This window comes from Lycorma delicatula, chromosome 2, assembly GCF_047948215.1.
Source record: "Lycorma delicatula isolate Av1 chromosome 2, ASM4794821v1, whole genome shotgun sequence".
Lineage (NCBI taxonomy): Eukaryota > Metazoa > Arthropoda > Insecta > Hemiptera > Fulgoridae > Lycorma > Lycorma delicatula.
The window spans coordinates 79,906,391-79,926,486 of NC_134456.1; the positions used below are offsets into that span (position 1 = coordinate 79,906,391).

Below are 20,096 nucleotides of genomic sequence, written 5' to 3' on the forward strand. Positions count from 1 at the left end.
ATTATATTAAAATAATATATAATGATTTGTTTACTTTATTTACGGTACTGTGTATATTTTTTCAATCTCTGGTATGATTTCAATAATTTTCACGACACACAATTAAGTGTTACTCAAAACTAAGAATTCCTACTTTAGTTCTTTAGTTTTCTACTACTCATGATCCCCATTCTAAATTTTCTCAGTTTCCCCCACTGCTCCAAAACAAATGTGTTAGTAGAGTCGTTACATTATAGCATCTTCTTATTTAATGTATATAGCAGTGCTCAGTTAACAGAAATTTCACAAAAAACATTGTTTCATTGTATAAGGTATTTTATGTAGTGCTCTTATTAGATAGATTTCATAAGAAAGCTACCTATTGTAATGGGTACCATGATTCAACTTCAGGAAAATTTTGACATATATTCGCGTTTCACATCCCCCAGACTCCAAAACCACCGCCAGTTCAAAAATTTACAAATACATTTTATATATATATATATATAAATATATGTTTCACTTTCTTGTGGATACAATAACTGCTGTAATTTTGCACCAATTACTTTCAAATTGATATATAAAATGTAACAACCCAAAATCTTGTTAATGGGCAAAATCAGACAATGGAGGTGGAAATGGGGCTTTTTCGAAAAAACAAAATATCGCTATAACTTTCTTATTAAGTAAAATATAAAATTCGTTTAAAGTTCTTACTACTCCTTGGATAAGGGCCTAAAACTACCTAAAACATTTGTCTGAACAATTTTTATTATGACCAACCCTTACAGCAAGGGATGACCAAAATTTTACTGGAATTATAAGAAGATGGGGCTTATTGTATGCTAAACATGTGAAACTTATTTCACATCCAACCGTTGTTGTATTGAGTCAATTTGAAGTTTTTCTTAACATTAAGGTGAAAATCTTTTTTATCCCTTACTTAGCACCGGTGAAATCTACCTCCACCTTCCTGCATGCCAAAGGGGATTTTTTTATTAACATTGACTTTTTTTTTTATCTTATTTTATTTATTTAAAATCTATTTTAATTTTTGTTAGATTTTTTAATGTATAAAAATAAATATTTGAAAACCTATAAGGGCCATAGAAAAAATACAATTGAGCCACATGCGGCCCAATTAATCATTATTAATAGCATTATTTATTAATTTTTTCTTATTACAAAATTTATATTTCTATAAAATTTTCAGGAAATAAAAGTCCTCGAAGTGTCAGTCCTCAGACACAAACAGCAGCTGCACCTAGACCAAAGGAGAAAGCTCAGCCATTTGGTCCTTTTCCAAAAGGTACATTATGACTTTAATTAAAAGATAACTTTCTGATTCTATATTTATATGAAAAATATATTATAATTATAATTTTATAATTGAACAACATGTTTATTTGTTTGCATTAATATTTTATGTTCATATTTTATTGTTTTCTTATGAAATTCTCTAGTAATAAATTTAGTTATTATGTTAGACAGTACAAGCATTTATGCATGAATTAAAAATAATAATAAAAAATAATTTAAAATAAAATATATATCATTAATTAATTGTTTTCACCATTCATTTAACTAATCTTTATTTAATTTAAGTTATAATTGTGAATCAAAACTAAAGTGGTCTACAGACCAAAAACTTCATTTCAACTGCTGAATTATGATGTTTCATTGTTATTAGGTGATTCATGTATTTATATGAGATAAAATAAATGAATTAGATTAATCAATGAAATAAATTAGTAAAATGGAATGAGTATTATATATTATATGAACATATAAAAGAAACTAATATCTTCCTTCGTTCAGGGTTTTAGTTTGCAATTAATAATTTCAAGATGCACTATTCATTAGAATTTACTGCAAGTTCTTAATTTCTGTGACATAATTTCAGTAGATAAACACATGAAATATAAAAATTATGTATAGTTATACATAGCTAGTTCTTAGAATACCTACTATTGTTAGTTGCACTATGCCAGAAATTATACAAAATGTCTTTTTAATGGATAGCAGTAGTGATGACTAAATTGGCTAGTAGGAAGAGTTGTCTCCAAAGAAGAATGTTGTAGTATTTAGCTCCTTTAAGCAGTCAAGAGTAGAATATATATTAGTAGGTAGTGTATGTCTGAATTGCATTTGAACTGTGTTAATACATCCAGCTTGTCCTGCATGAATACATACATTAAATCCTATACTAGTATTACTAAATGTTTTTAGTAACGATATGAAATTGGGCAGGACAGTAAACTGCATTCAGAACCTATCCTTTACTGAGTTGATTGCTGTCCCTTTCTTACTGTTATTCCTTCCTTCTTGAATTATATAAGTCACCTTTCTTAGCATTCTAAATTACTCATAAGTTGTGGCTGCCAATAGTCCATGCAGATATAACAACAGAATTTAAATTAAAATAGAAATTTTTTTTATTAACTGTTATATTTATATTAGTTATGAATTTTGGAGCTTTAGTTAAACATTGAAATTATGTCACGTCATTTTGATTAACTTCTAAAGTAACTCTACCATTGAGATGATTTCTATATAAATAATACCTTATATCTTATCTCCATATCTGATATTGAGAAAATTTTCAAAATATTTCATATATCTTCTAGGATATTGCATATCTACCATCAGATGATAACTACGCTTTAATGAAATAAATATATTTAATGAAATATATTTAATTAATTACTCTATAAATATATTTCGCCAATTCGTTTATATTAATAAATAAATTCATTGTTAGTCTATAAATGTATGTTTTATTATGCATGTAGATTGTAATATGTTGCATTTAATTATCTTATATTATTAGTTAATAATGTACATATTGATTGATTAATATATATATATATATATATATATTAGAATTATGAACATTATATTTGTGCTTGTGAAAAGTTAACTTACACTTATAAAGATTAGATTTAGACTAACAATACAATTAATAAATGGTAATGTATTATATAAATCAGCTGGTGAACTCGTCAACGGGAATAACAAATTTATATGCCTTTAATTAGTAAGAAGAAGAGAAGGTTACATGTAGTAACTGCCGTTAACTACAAATTTTAGAGTGACAGTGATTGGAAGGGCAGAAAATAACACTCAAATCATTGATATTAAGAAACTCTGTAACCGATGAGAGGGAATTAATCAAATAAATCAGTATATTTTCCCCAGGAAAAAGAAATTGTCTTTTTTTGTTTTATTAGGGATAAAATTATTATTTAGATATGTTTGTGATGGGAAGAAGTTATGATATATTTTGTGTTCATTATATGATAATTTTATGTTTATATTCACTGTACAGTTTTATATTTTAATGAAATAAATATTGATGTATTAAAGTTTTTTATTATATTAATTAAGAAAGATAAATAAAGACCTTTATTGAATAAATCCTAATCGTAAAAATCTGTTATAGATACTGAATGAAACAATGACTTATAACATAACAGCTAGCGGTTTTTTTGTTACACTATGTATGTAATTATGTACATAAGATTTAAATTGTAGAATAACATATGTTGAATAATACTTAACGAGGGTATACGTCATCCTCTTATGTGATATATGTATCATTGAGCTTGACGTTCTATTCATAATTTTATTACTATTAAATATGGTATTTAAATTGCTATATTTAAAGAGTGTGTATCTGTTTTTCTTTAGTACACATAATACTTAAATATTTCATTAAAATTATATATTTTTAATTGATGTGCTTTATGAAAATGCTGGGAATTTGTGATTTTTCTGTAATATTTTTGAAGATACGTAAATTTATGTTGCCAATAACTTCAACTAAAACTTACAAAACCTTTTTACAAAGTGTTTGTAAGTATCTTGTCATATTTCTTTGTGACTTTTACTTATTGTTGTGTAGCTGTTGTACCTTTACATATGGTTTTCTTTTCTTTTTTTAAAAATATATTGTCAAATATCTAAAACAAAATTTATGCTTTTATCATAGTAATTTGTTAATATTAATAAATTACAAAAGAGTTTATACATTTTTACATTGACTTTTTTCATTTAGTATGCAGTTTGACTTCACCGATGTTACCTAGCATTGATGACTGATAGAAATCAGTTTATTATTTGTAGTTTCGCCTATTGCAGTTTTTTTTCTCATGTTATGTTTTTTAATCTCAGGCTACATTATCATGAGATATTTGCAGATGGTTGGAACCATCATGTTATAAGGATGCATTTTACCTTCTTACCTACTTCATCCAAATATTTTCTTACTATATAATCTATGTGTTTAGCCTTATCATTTTGATTTTCTCAAGATTATAAACCTTGGAGAAGATTTTATAACTTTTTTCTTAATCTCAAGTAATTTGTCAACTCCTTTTTGAGTTTTTTTTGTTTAATTACACCAAGAATACATGTTATAATTTTAAAGTATTGTCATGCAATTCACCAAGATAAGACTATGAACTGTTTTATACACGTTACTGAAATTAATCTTTTTAAAATTCATGTTATTCCTCTGTACTGTTAAATTATATTTAAGTTATATTAAATAAACCCACTTAGTATAGAATATTGAGATAAGATTTCTTACCTTAATTTTTCATGAAATTATTTAAACAGGATCCCACATCCTCAGTCATGATTGAAATAATTCTGTTATTGCATAATAAAAATATAAAAATAAATGTACTAAAATAATGATAATTGTATATTAATTTACACAGCTGTTACTGTCTGTTGCAGTTTTTATAAGAACATCTTCCTCAAACACTGTCTGATGGTTTATCAAAATTAAATTTTGTTTGTAATTATATATGTAATAGTTTTCTAATATATTTCATTATATATCATCTTTATTAATTTCTAATATTTCTATTTTTGTGTTAATATCAGAAATAGAATGTTTATTGTTTATTAAATGGTCTGCCATATTTGATAAACCTAATTTATTATTTTTTAAATTTCTATAATGTTCAAGAAATCTAGTTTTAAAGGATATTTTTGCTACATAAACACCATCTCAATAATTATTTGTTTATGTAGCAAAAATATCCTTTAAAACTAGATTTCTTGAACATTATAGAAATTAAAAAAATAATAAATTAGGTTTATCAAATATGGCAGACCATTTAATAAACAATAAACATTCTATTTCTGATATTAACACAAATTAAGAAATATTAGAAATTGATAAAGACGACATATAATGAAATATATTAGAAAACTATTACATATATAATTACAAACAAAATTTCATTTTGATAAACCATCAGACAGTGTTTGAGGGAGACATTCTTATAAAAACTGCAACAGATAACAGCACTTATGTAGATTAATACACAATTATCATTGTTTTAGTATATTTATTTTTATTATGCAATAATGAAATTATTTCAATCATGTCTGAGGATACGGGATCCTGCTAAAGTACTTTAATGAAAAACTAAGGTAAGATATGTCTTATCTCAATAATCTGAACTAGGTGGGTTTGTTTAAAAGAATTTAAATATATATATATTTATTTATTTGTTTATTATTAGTATTGTTATAATTGTTACTGATAGAATATAAGAAATCATTTTAATCTAATTTAAGTACCTTTCTTCTTTAGGTAGGAAAGGTCCACTTGAAAGATCACAACTTATTCGACATACACCTCCTAGAGGACGACAAGATGAAATGCAGCGACAACAATCAGCTGAACGGTCTAGTAGTAATTCAGAGAACCAAGCTTTTCTTAATGATGTAAGAACATATTTTGGTGGTTCATTTTGCACTCTATTTTGTTTCTTAATTCCTCTTTTGGCACTTTATTTATTTCCACTTTCTAACATATTACTTCCAGTCTTTCTTTATGCTGTTCATCTGATGGGACGCTAGCTCTATTCTAAGACATTTTATCTCATTTTCCACTTTATATTGTTTTATTCAGTGATATTTAATACAAATTTGTTTCATTGCTTTCTTAAAGACTTTGTAGCTAATTAGATTGAGTCATTAATTCAAATCTTAGAGAAGTAGTCTTTTTTATAATAAATTTAAAATTGTTAAAATTAGACTTTCTTTTAAGAAAGTTAATGTAACATTGCCTTTAATCACTGTTAACAGTTTCAGAGAGTATGTGATCAGTTGAGAACTTCTGTATGGCCTGTGAACAGTTAAATTAACTCTGATTGGTTTGATCAATAAGTGTTTAATTGTGATGAATGTTGGTGAGAGTGTTGTTAGTATAAAAAAGTGGGTTTATGTTGAGATTAATGGTAATTAAAACTTTAAGTAAAAGCATTTAACTTAAATTTTTGTTAACAGAAAACGTTATTCTACTGTGACAGAGTTGGACCCACATTGCTTAATTAAGAATGCTAAAGCTAAAGAAAAACAGCACAAAAGAGGATTATTTATTTACTTACACTTTTATTGTTGTGTTTACCCTTTTATTGTTATTTGGTTTCACTTTGAAAGTGACAACCAATTACAATTAATTTGCTTTTTTATAAGATGAATTTTGTAGCATATGAAAAAGATTTCTACCTCACCAGAACTCAGATCAGGCTTGATTATTGTGATCAGTAATAACATTTTAACACAACTCTTCTTAGACTTTGTATATAACAGAAATTAACCCATCCAAAGCAATGATCACTAACCAATAAATAGATTGTTTTGAGGTAGGAGAATTTGGTAAATTTTATTTTTTTAGTGTTCACTGATGATTTTTTATTTAAGAAATACTGTAGATCACTTTTGCTAGTTGGGAAAAAACATTAAATAGCCATCATTTTGGTTAAGGGTTCATAACCCAATGATATTTGCATCAGTTTTTTTTTGTTTACCAGTGCCCTTCAAAATGGTATGTCTTAATCCTATCCTTTTCATTTAAAATGTTTGAGTTGCTCCCTCCATGAGGTCTCCTGGACACTTGCAGTGGTTTCATAATGAAAAAAAGGTTAGATCATTTCTAGGTAGGGTCATTTGCAAATTTCATTTTACTACATTTAATTGAAAAGTTATTTAAGGGTTGTCATACTTTAAGAACACTTTGTATATTAGTTACATGTTTTTACAGATTTCTTGAAAGGTATTCAACTATATTAATATTATGTTTTATTGGAAAATATACGATCATTTGGTGTTTGTGATATTGCAGTTAAGAGATTTCAGTAATATTTATCAGAAAGAATTAAATAATAAAAATATTTTTATTGCTGTAACGATAGAACTGTGTCATCAAACATTTTTGAGATTATTAGAAATGGAGTCTTTCTGTTCTATTTAGGGTTTGTTTACTCTTTTCTGCCTATTTAATGATATTGGTAGTATCATTCCAGTTGAAAACTTGTTTACTTTTGCTATGATATCAATACTGGTAAAAATAAACTACAGTTATATAGTAAGATATATATATTCAAGTTAATCGACTGGCCCATATTTTTTCTGAAAAATAATATAGAAGTAAAGTATCTTTTTTATAGAATTTCCGTGGAAAAAATTTAATATTTTTAAGATTTTATATTACCTAAAAACAGAAATATTGTCTGAAATAGTTATTAGTTGATTTTGATTTTTCAATATTTATTTATGCCATTTATTTGTTGCTTTTTGAATTATTAGGTATAAAGTTGTTACTGTTTAGATTCTTCTTAAGTTTGCTATTTTTTAGATTAGGGTTGAAAAAACATGTATTGATTAAGTTGAAAAAACATGTTTGAAAAATAGAAAATTGTTCCTAATATTTTTCTGCTGTAAAGCTTGTAAAAATTTGAAAATGCTTGCTGTAAAATTTGAAAATAAGCGGTACTTTTTCTGCTGTTAGAAAATTAAATTATGTAAAATAAGCAGTATATATTTTTCAAAAACCCATATTTTGTGCTGAATTATACTCTATGGTGCATACAAGTGTAACATGAATAAAGATTGTTGTGGCAGAAGAAAGCTGCTTACTTTTTAAACAAAAATAAAAATTAGAATGAATCAGAATAATTGTGACAGTCCATGAGAGGAGATGGATAGAAAAAAAAACCTTACTAGAAGGATCACTAGAGAAGGCTTTTAGAAGAAAGAATGGTAAAGAGTAAAAATCATAGACTATTTAATGCTAGGTATGAGGAACTTACAATTTTAGCTGGAAGTAGAAGAGAATGGAAGCAGACATAATGTGAGAGACCTGCTTCAGGATTGATAAGCATATAATGAAGCAACTCATATTTTCAGTATTATTTCTTTATAGTCAGTGTTCTTTGAAGCATTCAATATTAAACTACTATAAACTGTTTTATTTACTCCCATCTTTTAAAAAAAAGCATTGCTGAAATTTAATATTAATATTTTAGTAAATCTTTCTTATGCATTATTACAGGTAGTGAATCAAGTTTTAGCTGGTGAGGGAGTTGGATGGTTAAAAGTTAATAGATTAAAAAAATTGATGGAAGATGAAAGTTATAGAAATTTTGTATTAAATAAGATTAATAAAACGCTTGAAAGAAAAATTAGTCCTGCTGATCATATAGAAGATGTGGTAAGTTAAATGTTTGATTTCTTCAATCATTAAAATATTCAAGAGTTAAAATACTTTTTTCTGCTGCCGCTTAATTTTTAGTCTCTTGATCAAATCAGAAATTACCTAAAAGTGAGTAGTGATAAGTTATCATTAAAACATATTAATCATTTCTGAAACGCAGATCTGAAATGATAATTGTGTATTATGTGTCATACCATATAAACGGAACATGTCTCTGGACCTTAGAGAGATTAGTATGATTTCTTTATCTCTACTGAGTAAAGGCAATTTATATGTAATGTATTGTTTCTTGATAGATGAGATACATTAATTTATTGCTTTAGAATCTGTCCAATCTTTTATATGGGTGTAAGCATATAAATTACATATTATTATTTAGGTAATTATTGCCTCCTAAGTACAAGAGATAATAGGTAATCAGTTACGTACGGTAAGGAATAATTTTAATGAACTACTTGTTTGTGTGGCATACAGAATGATGTCATTTCAGGGTTGAATATTTGTATATTGGTGAGCTAAATAGCTGTATTTTGGAATGTGATGTGCAACAGTATGTTTGGCTGAGTAAGAAGCAACAGGAAACCACTTGGATTTGATCTTTAAAAAAAAAAATGTAATATGAAAATTTCATAAACTTCTTTTGTCATTAGATTAATGAAGTGGATTTCTTACTGAGAAGGTAGTATATAAGTAAGATGGACAGAATAAGTTCAGAATTTAAAATTTAGTATTTTTCATTTCAATTACATCAGTATTTAATCTCCATTGAGTGAGATAAAAGGTGAATGTAGGAAATTAATCTGAGACTGGTCTAATATACAAGATTTGGATTATCTATTTTTTACAAGTTTTATATCTTGAAAAATAAAATCTTTTAACACACGCTAGAAATATTTAACATCAAAATCTTTGTACAATTATTACATTAAAGCTATTAATGATGGAATTCAAAATTAAATATTCTTTTGAACCACTTTTTTTTCTTTCATCTTCTGCCCCCTGGGAAGGATCTGCATCCAAGCAACTAATACTCAATCCCAGGGGTTGTCCCTCCAACTTTAACAGGCCTCCTGCCTACCAGCTGTAAGTCCGGCATGACAGGTTGGCCGCTGGTTCTGGATCTTTTCTCCTTCACCCTTTGCCTCAAACCCCTGGTGATGGAACTGAGCCCATCAGTGCTGTTCCCAGGAACCATCATCAGGAGCCGGAACTATCTTTTGGGCTTTTTCATATTTATTTTTTATGGTACTTAAATTCTGCTGTTGAAATAGCTCTTGTTAGGTGCGCTTATCTAGCCCTTGGTAGGGGGTATCCAGCGTGGCTATGCCATTTCTGGGACCCCTACCTCGGACCAGAGTGATCATTGCTTTCTATTCCAGATTGCAGCTATCGATATAGTTGGTCATCGTGACTTTCCCATCAAAATTGATGCTCCTCATGTTCTCAGTCAGGTATTACATAACACCTCTGTGGACCAGAGCCTATAATCTTCCTCCTTTGTAACAATGATGTGAATAACTAGGCCTTCAATTTGTCTCCACTGTTGGAGGTCAGCTGCCATACCATATAGGCAGTATAGAGCATATATATTCTCTGGCGTCAGTGTTAGTAGACGCCTCCCTTTCCACATCCAACCACTTAGGACATTGGAAAAACAGTTCTGGGGAATTCCATTCCCCGCTGTATATAATTCACCAACCAGCTGCCTGTTAAAATGTTGGAGGTACTTGCCAAACTCTCTCATGTCCTGATAGCATTTGGGTCACGTGGTAGTTAGTCTCCCCATGTCTGTGCTTGAGCCATATGTTCAAATCTGGTATTAATGTGTGTGTCCACATACCCTTCATAGTAACATACCAGCTTTCTTGCCATTCCTGGCTGTGTTCTTGGCCATCCCTTTGTACACTTTCTTCCTGAACAATGTCTGGAGGTATATTGGTGGCATACCAGCAATTATATTTGCCGCCTCCATGGAGATGGTTGAATACCCTGAGATCACCTTCAAGGCCGCTCTTGGTCGGGGCCAGCTCCAGGCCTTTCCCTTGTAGCCATCCACTCACTCACCATATAGTCAAGGTAGCCAGAGTTTCTACCTCCTCTTCTGAATTGCCTGCCACCATAATGGCCAGGTCATCAGCATACGCTAGCAGAGTTACCTCCAGCAGGAAGGCAAGTTGTAACACACCATTAAGACATCCCGTAGTAAAGGCTCGAAACCAAACCCTGAGACACATCGGTCTTCATGAAGCCAGGCCATCTCTCCCTTTTCCGAGTATGCCATTCTATCCCTCAAAAAACTGTGAAGAAGGGTCCTCAGTCCCTCACTAATTCCACAACGGCAAAGTTCATTCCCCTACCACGTGCCAGGGGATGCTTCCAAATGCATTTCTGATGTCCAAGAGTATCACAAGAGGTATCTGTCTGGTTCTCCTAGTGCCGGAACGTCTGTCACCTGTCCACTTTACCACCTTGCAGAGGGCGTCCACAGTTAAATGTCCCCTGACAAACCTGAATTGTGCCAGGGAGAGACCACCTGCTGCAATCAATTCAGTCCACAGCCTGTCAAATACCGTTCTCTCAACCAGTTTATTAAGCGATGGGAGGAAGTAGATAGGTTAGTATGATGGTTCCCGGCATGGTGCCTGTGGCTTTGGGATAAGAAGTAAGGTGCCTTTCTTCCACACCACCTGCATTTGGCATTTCCTTAACGAGGTGTTGAAATAGTCCAGTTGTAGTACCACCTATTTTTTCTATGCTTTTCACAAAAGAATCATTGTTGATTTATTTGTATATCTTTTTAATGTGATAGAAACAAGTTCTACTTTAGTTATACTGTATTCAGTTAGCTTATAGAGTGAAAAATAAACAAACTTTGCATTTATGTGAGTTAGTTCATCATGATTCTGCTGAGTCACGTCTCATGTATTAGTGCTGATTTACAACGTGGCCATATCTTTATACAACAGTTAGTGATACCAGGTTTGTCAATGGTGGTCTCTCGATTTTTTAATTTAAATCTACATGAGTTTATTATAACAAGATGAATGGGCACACCTTTTGAGAAATGGTTTAGCGATGTGTTACCTCTTCCAGAACATAATTTGGTTATTGTCTTATACAATGTCCCTTACCGCAAAAAGGAAAAAATTCCAGCTGTTTTTTTTTTTTTTTTTTTAAAGCATGATACCAAAATGTGGCTTATTTCAAAAGTGATTTTTGAAGAGGATGAACTTAAGGTCCAATTATTGCAAAGGGTTTCGTGTAATAAAAGTAATTTTAATATGTATAAAATTGATAAGTTGGCAAAATCGTGCTTCAATTACCTCCTTATCATTGTGAACTCAACATAATTGAGTTAATCTGGGGACAAATCAGAAGATATGTAACTCTTAAAAAGCTCAAGGAAACAAAGTAACAATAAAGAATTTTAATGAATAATATACTCTGGGTTTATCAGATATGTCAAACAAGGTAAGAAATATTTATTGATCATTTAACATATCTTTATTTATTTAAATTTAAAATATATGTATAATCTTTGTAAAATATAATAGTATGAGGTTACTGAATATTAACGTCTCATAGTTTCTTTTGTATTCATTAGGATTTGCAGGAGGTGTTTGTGAATCGACTCCCTGAACATTTGTTCATGTAGTCTGTTTACTTGAACTCTATAAGCCAACTGAATTAGGAGTAGGCTCCACACATTGTTGCACTTTGCATTACTTGGAGTTACAGGAAATAATTAGATGGAATTTTTTGTGTTCTGTTCATCCAGTTTAGTTAAAATTTTAAAATTTTTGAAAAGATGGAATCAAAATTTTATATATATCTTTTAAACATGCTTTTTGGAAAATTTTCAGTTGACTTTGTGATGACCATCTTCATTGATTGGTCCTGCCACTTTCATATTTGCATTAAGTGATGTTGGCAGTTTTTTTTTAATGTATCCAAAAAGTGTCTGATTTCAAGCACATTCTTTATGTATGTCTGCGTACTTAAAAAATAAAACTGCCAGAAGTAACATAAGCTGATACCAGTTTGAAAATAGGAGCACAATCCCAGAGTAAACATTTGTAAACAAAACATTTTGAAGTATGTTTTTTAAAACTTCAGTATATTTTACAATCTTTTTTGTGCTGTAAAGTTCTGTTTTTAACTGAAACTCCTACTGTTGTTATATAAGAAAACTATTTTAAATAATATTTTCAATTATTAGGATGTCACTTTTTAATTTTTTTTTAGTTTTGCTTCTTTGTAAAAGCATATATTTTTGGTATTCTATTCTTATTCACAAGCATTTCAAATGTTGATATTTAAAAACAACATTAAAAATATTGAATAAAATATTAACTGTGTTGGTGGGATAGATCAGGACCTCCACTGTACTGAGATTGTAAATTCAGATTATAAAATCTGATAAAATTTTTTTTATAACTGTTTATGGTTGATTTTATTTATTTTATTGTTATGTTTTTAAATGGTTTCTTAGTTTGTCTTTTTTGAATAAAAGTAAGTTGTGAATTACTATCCAGAATTTAAAAGGTTTTATTAATTTTCATTATATCTCTTTTTTTATAGTGTGTGTCAAGATCAGTGTGGAAGGGAATGCTTAAATTACTACAGATTGTGGTGTATGGTTTAGAACAGACTTATTCTAATTATGGTCTGGGTGGAATGGCTAGTGTTTTCCAACTTTTAGAAATTGCTCATACTCATTACTGGACAAAAGATCTCAATGACACTGGTCTTGATAGCAGCATACTATCACAGGTAAATATTATGTCAGTAATTTCATTTATTATTTTCTATTATGCAATGTGCATTTAAATATAACAATTTGTTGTATATTTGTTGATGATGATTACAAACAATTGTTATTGTATTCAGTGTTTTTTGAAAGTAAAAACATTACAGGTGTACTCCAGTATTAATTCACATTTATATAAAAAGAGAAAAGTTTTGTACATATTTTTGAAAAGATTTATTTTTATTTCTTAAAATGTAACAAGAGAAACATGTAAATTCATATATAAATACAATTGTATGAAGAAAAAAAATCTTTTTTTTATCTGTAAAATGATTCAATATTTACATTAATAAATATTAAAGGATCACTAATTATACTGTTATTCTTATTATTAAATATTATCACAGCAGTAATTATGGATCAGTAAACAGTATGCTATACACTCTAGTTAAATTTTCAAATGAGCTCATATTTATTGTTAACAACATCGCTAAGTTGTGCTGCTACTTATTGTAATCATTTTACCCAACAGCTTGCCAGTTGTTAATTGACAGCAGCCAATAAAAAATGAACTACTACTGTTGCATATATTGCAATGTTTTTGTCTATGTGTTAAAATGACTATAGACTGCTAATAATAATAAAAATAGTAACAAAACAAAATATTAGATGAGTATATAAATGAAAAACATTTGTGAAGACAAATTATCCATTACAATCACTTATCAATCATAATATAATATATATAATAAAATCTTTTTTAAAATTGAAACCACTTTCAAACTGTCAAAAATTGAAATTTTGACAGATTTTTACTTTAAAGAAGGTTTATTGCATTTAGATGGGATTGCAAAAAAAATATAAATATCACTATAGCTTAATCGGTTTTTATGCAGAAATTGCTTATAATAAAAGTAGATTAATGTAATTCAAATGAAAATATTATTTAGAGAATCTAAAAAGTATGAAAACAGTTTAATATTTTGCTAATTGCTAAAAAAATTCATAGATTACATAGATTTTATCACAATTAAAATCTCTATAAAATTGTTGCAAAATTTTATTTGTTACTGGCAGTTTAACAAATTTATTGTTTGCCAAATCTAAAGAATTGTGTTTTGTGACAGGAAGTTTTTTTACAATAATTTTTCAAAAATTACTATAGTTACAGTTTTAGAACCTGCTTGATTTATTTAGTTAGGTCAAAAAGCCATAAATTTACTCCTTAATTATTTAAGTTTCAAGAATTTCAGTATGACTTCACTCTACTTTTGTAGTAGAAATCATGGTGAAAGTTTTCATGAGCTTAGCTCAAAAATGAAATATTTCCAGATCCATGTTTTTTATGAGCTTTTTCTCTATTTTCACTTTTAGAACATGTTCTGAAATTCTTTCCGTTTCTTTGTAAAACACTCTGTATATTCATTCAAGTATTTGTAGTTACCAAATGTTTTAATGCTTTTTATATAACTTAGTAAAACAGACAGAATTAGTAAAATTAAATCCATGTTGGAGGAGTAGATGTTTTTTTTATTAACACCATACTTGAGTAGTTAATATCAGAAATGAATATTGTAAAACTCAGAATGTACAAAGGAATACATGACAGCTGTTATAAAGTATACTGTGTATATACATACTGGAATTGTAATTAGTAAATAACAAACTTGAAAACATGGTATCTAATAAAGTCAGCTGTATCACTCTGTCCAGAAAAATTTTCATTTTCAAAGCATTAAATAAATATTTAAAAACAAAAAAAAATAACTTTAGGATATATGTTTATGCTAGAGGTTAAAATTTCCTGATTAAAAAAATGATTAAGATTAAATTTGATCTTGTACTTGAAACTGACCAATTGTTTAAAAATGTTTTTACAAAGCTACTTTTTAGAAAGTAAATGTTTTATTTATTTTTACACTTTCTATAGACCTCAAGTCCATTTGGCAGTAGAGAAAATCTACGCTCCCCTCAAAGTCCTAGTAGTTCTCCAATACCATCGAATTATCCTGATACATCTCGTAAATCATCTCAAGCCAGCAACTATGGTAAGTTTATCAGATCCTTATTTCTTTTTTTTTATTTTGCAGAAAATAATAAAGGTGCTTTTTATTTATAACATATGATTCCTTTACGGAATTGAGTGTTGTTTCTTGAAAAAAAGGGATAAATAAATCTTTTTTCATCATTTATTCCAGTTTTTCTTATGCCTGAGATGCACTTAAATCACCTGAAGTAGAAGAGGCTCCCTTTTTTCTGTTTAGCCTCCAGAACCACCATAAGGTATTACTTCAGAGGATGATATGTATGAATGTAAATGAATTGTAGTCTTGTACAGTCTCTGGTCGACCATTCTTGAGATGTGTGGTAAGTAGAAGAGGCTGAGGCAGAGTTGCTTTCCATGAGAATAATGATGTTCATTATTCAACCAGTCCTTCTGGTAAACACAGACAAAACTATACTCAAGTCTTCATAATGAAGACTTATGGAACTGAATATTATCTTTATTTCAGTGAACTTGGCATGTCAATCTATAATAATATGTTTAACTTGGTATAGAAGCAACCACTTTTGTATTTGTTTTTTTAAGTAGCTGTTGCATTGTCATTGATTTGACTATTTTTATTTTATATTCTACAGGGATTGTTTATCTAATTATTTTATCTGACTGATACAGGCCAGTGCCCAATTACTGCTACCCTCTCCCTTTTTTCTTTTCATTATGTTGAGAAATGATTCTTTTTGTTGTGTATGCAAAATTCCACACCAGCTCAAGATTCAAATCCAGGATTGTCTTGATGAAAGATAGAAGCAGTACTACTCATATAAATAAGCAAAGTGGTTTAATTTTCTTATTAAATCTTCATCTTATTTCTCCAATATTTCTCTTTCTTGAATTTTCATATATTATATAAAATTTACAAACACATTACAATCTTGTTTGTTTTAATGTAGGTCCATGAAACATGTTCTATTTTTACAATATTTTTGCCATAAATCTCTCCCTTCTCCAGTTGAGTTACTGTTTTTCAAACTAAACCTCTTTATTTCACTATTCATCAATGCATCTATTTATTTTCAGTATGTCTTGTGGTCTGAAATCCCTTCTATTCTTTATTTTTGTGATATAATTATCCACTTATCCCTGCTCTAAAGTGCAACTCCATGAACATTTTATTTGTAATAAAATTATATTTGTTAGCAGGAAACTTTTATTTCATATTAATATATGATGGTAATAAACAACAAATAATAAATAAATTTAAATTGTTAATCAATAGATAAAATTAATTCAGAATAAAATATCATTTTGAAGTATCTTAATTCATATGCTATGTTTTTGTTTCATGAGAATGTAGTAAATCTCTTTTATTTAATCGATGTTATTAAAAAAAACTATTACTTTTTCTTAAAGAGCATATTTTACATAATTAAATTAATTGAAGAAAAATCTTATAAACAGGTAAGTTATTTATTTTAAATGGCAGTGGAAGCCCATTAAGATTCTTCCCGTAAACCAAAGTATTACACGAAAACTGTTCTGTTGTCTGTTCTGTTACGGTAGATTTTTTTTTAGGAATGTTTCTTTTTTTTATGAAACTAGTAACATATTTGTAAATTTAATTGCTTGAAATTATGTTAAAATTTTTAATTTTCTAGTTACATATACACGATTCATATTAATGGATCTCATCCCTATTCATATATTCTGAAAACTCATTTTGATTTTTAATGGTGTCCCAAAATATAATAAAGAAAATTAGATGAGTTACATCTTTTTCTTGCTCATTCCTGTATGTTTACTTATATTTTACTCATACTGGGTGTCCAGGCTATAGGTATCCAAAAGTAACAACTTATATTAAGAAAACCAGAGAATATAAATTAGTATTTTCTTTTTAATAAACCCATAAATTCACCAAGTTTTATGTAGGTTAGTCAAGTTCAATATGTATACCTTTTGTAATTTGGCATACATCTTGATGATAATCTTAACTCTTGCCAGGTGTTTAGGAGCACCTGTGGCATTATTAATACCAATAGTGTCAACAATTCTCTGTTTTAAATCATCCTAATCCCAAAATTTTCTTTGTACATACAACTTTTAATAAATCTCCAAACAGAAAAGTCCAAAGGAATGGTATCTGGAAATCTAGGTGGCTGTGGTGTTGGGCCTTCTTGTCCGGTCTAACATTCAAGGAAAGTATTGTTCAAGAACATGGTTACATTTTGATGAAAGTGTAGTGGAGCTACATCTTGTTAGAAACTGAAGCGTGCAGGAACAGCGAAGTTCTCAAGCATATTGAGGTACATGTGTCCTGTCATAATGATCTTGATGAAGAAAAAAAACAAACTGATGACATTATTTTTGTGCAATCCTAACCAGACATTCGCTTTCAATATGCCTTTCATTTTTTATTTCTGTATGGGGGTTTTTAGTATCCCAAATTCAACAACTGTGTCTATTGTTAACTTTCCCGCTTTTATGAAAGGTTACCACATCACTAAATAACAACATATCAAGATAATTAGGGTTGTTTTCGACGTGGTGACCTCTACAGCAAACAGGTATCATAAGCAGCGATCATTTGGTTTAATGTGATCAAACTTTTGATATGACTGAAACTTTTGGATGATTTCCAGTTTGAGAAACCAAGCATCCAGTCTCTCTTAAAGTCGTATCCCACTGACAAATAGACTTGGAAGTAGGAGAATCGATATTCATTCTGTTCGTACACGTGTAACTGATTGAAACTTTGGTAACCAAAGTGTGCATTGAACCTTCTGTTGGGTCCACATCTCGACTGACTACAATTGCATTGTGAGTCGGCTTGCCTGCACATGCGTATTCTGCCGACCTTGAAGGTATACAGAAAAAATCTTGTAGAAATTTCCTGTCAATTGAACTTATGTTTAAGAGATTGTGATGACTGGCTCTCTTAATGTAGGGAATTACTTTTAGAAATTTTTAGCCCGAACAGTGTTTATGTTAACTGTCTTTATACAACTTGTAAATAATCTTTTCCTACAGTAGATCAACTTAGTCTACAGTTTTTCTATACTTAGGCCATCTGTTACTACTCACATTTACTTTTGAATTTCTGATTTAAATGTGGATGTTCACTACACACAAGAATTTTAGTTCTTGCAGTTTTTTAAGACTTATTATATTTGACATTGCAATTCTACAGAATTATGTTTTTATTTAAAAACTTATGAAAAGAATTTGCTATTCTAAGAAACTAAATTAACTGAAGAGGAAAAAAATGAAATAATCAATGAACACAACCAAAAACAGTTACATAAAAAAATGTTGCCATTTGAACTACATTGTTGAAATAGTGTCATTGGTTTTCCATGAATAATGAGGAGATAAAACTTTTATTTCTAAATAAATCTCATTGTGAATTCATTAGTAACCAATTTATTAACATAAGGTAATAATCAGCTCTATGGAACAGTTGAATAGAGTTTAACTGTGTTGAGTGTTGGCACAGTAGGTATGATGGAACAAGAAATTCTGGATATCGACTTGCAATCCCATGTGAAGAAGTTAATTTTATTTCCATATCTGTTGACTGCATTATCATTGCTTGTGATTTTACTTACTTCTTTTTGGTGCTTTGTTTTTAAATTTTAGTTAATTTAAAAAATTTTTAAGAAAGCTGAATTAAGTACGCAGAAATATTAGTTATATTACAGAGTTAATAATACTAGGTTTTCACCGACTGATAAGTTTATTTTATTGTAGTTTTCAAGTATTAGTTTTACTTTCATTTTTTTATAGGTGATAGTGCTCCACCTCCTTCTGTACGATTAGTGCAGGATACTGACGATTCACAATCATCATCTGAGATGCTTCGTGAAATGTTCATACAGAAACGTCAAATGATGTTCCTTAACAAGTTAACTTCCATAGATACCGAGGTGATTATTTATATTTTTTTACTGTTTTTTTTTGTATGTATTGTGTTTAAGTTATTTCTGGAATAATTCATTTATTTATTACATGTTGAAATTTTAATGTTTGTAACTTCTTAAATTTCTTTTGTGTTAATTTATAGGAGTAATGTCTTCTTATATGATTATACTGTATTTGATGTACATATGTATTATATGACTTAAATGTTATGTATTACTTAATTTTCTATTTTTGAATAATCATAAAATTTTTCCATAAAATTATCCCATTGGCTAGCAAGCATATGTATATGGCTTCAATTCTGGTAGCTAATTCAGAGAGAAATAAGAGAGAGAGAGAGAGAGAGAGAGAGTGAGAGTAATTGCATGTGCACATATACATGTATATACCATAAATATAAATTTGCAGTATTTTTTTTAAATTTGAAAGAAAGTTTTTTTAATTCAGGTATATAGATTAGAAATAAATAAATTTCTTAATATGTAAATTTTAAATGATGCTCTTTTCAAATACCTTTTTTAATTATAGATAATGTGCAGAAAAGACTAAATTTTAAAGATAAGAATTTTTGGCTTTTATATGGTTAATGGATCACTCAAATTAATAAAATTTAAAAGATGTATGTATAATAGTAGTTTTTTTTTTTTAAATAACTTTCTCTTATTTATTGCCTCCCTAATTCTTAGTTTATTTTTTAAAATGTGTAAATAATATAACATTTCTAAAAGTTATATCTATTGAATTATAAATCTATAATACACCAAAATCAATGATCACACAGCAGTATTTTACAACTCAACACTGTAACTGAGGTTGCAGCAAACACCCTTAATTGGTTTTGGAGGAGGCTTTTATTGTTTTACATTTATATTTATAAGATTTAGGCAAGAAGTGATGCAATTGATAAAAATATGATTAGATGTGTA

The 20,096-nt window shown here is 28.8% G+C and overlaps 1 protein-coding gene across 1 annotated transcript in view; it reads left to right on the forward strand.

Annotated features, from left to right (window-relative positions):
• The window catches only part of Rab3-GEF (Rab3 GDP-GTP exchange factor), a 316,556-nt gene that overhangs the window by 192,088 nt on the left and 104,372 nt on the right, over window positions 1-20,096 (forward strand). The window contains exons 21-26 of the mRNA XM_075355604.1: window positions 1,193-1,288; window positions 5,591-5,724; window positions 8,336-8,494; window positions 13,079-13,270; window positions 15,178-15,295; window positions 19,036-19,175. Of these exons, the coding sequence (XP_075211719.1) occupies window positions 1,193-1,288; window positions 5,591-5,724; window positions 8,336-8,494; window positions 13,079-13,270; window positions 15,178-15,295; window positions 19,036-19,175 (839 nt within the window). The remainder of the gene's footprint in view (window positions 1-1,192; window positions 1,289-5,590; window positions 5,725-8,335; window positions 8,495-13,078; window positions 13,271-15,177; window positions 15,296-19,035; window positions 19,176-20,096) is intronic.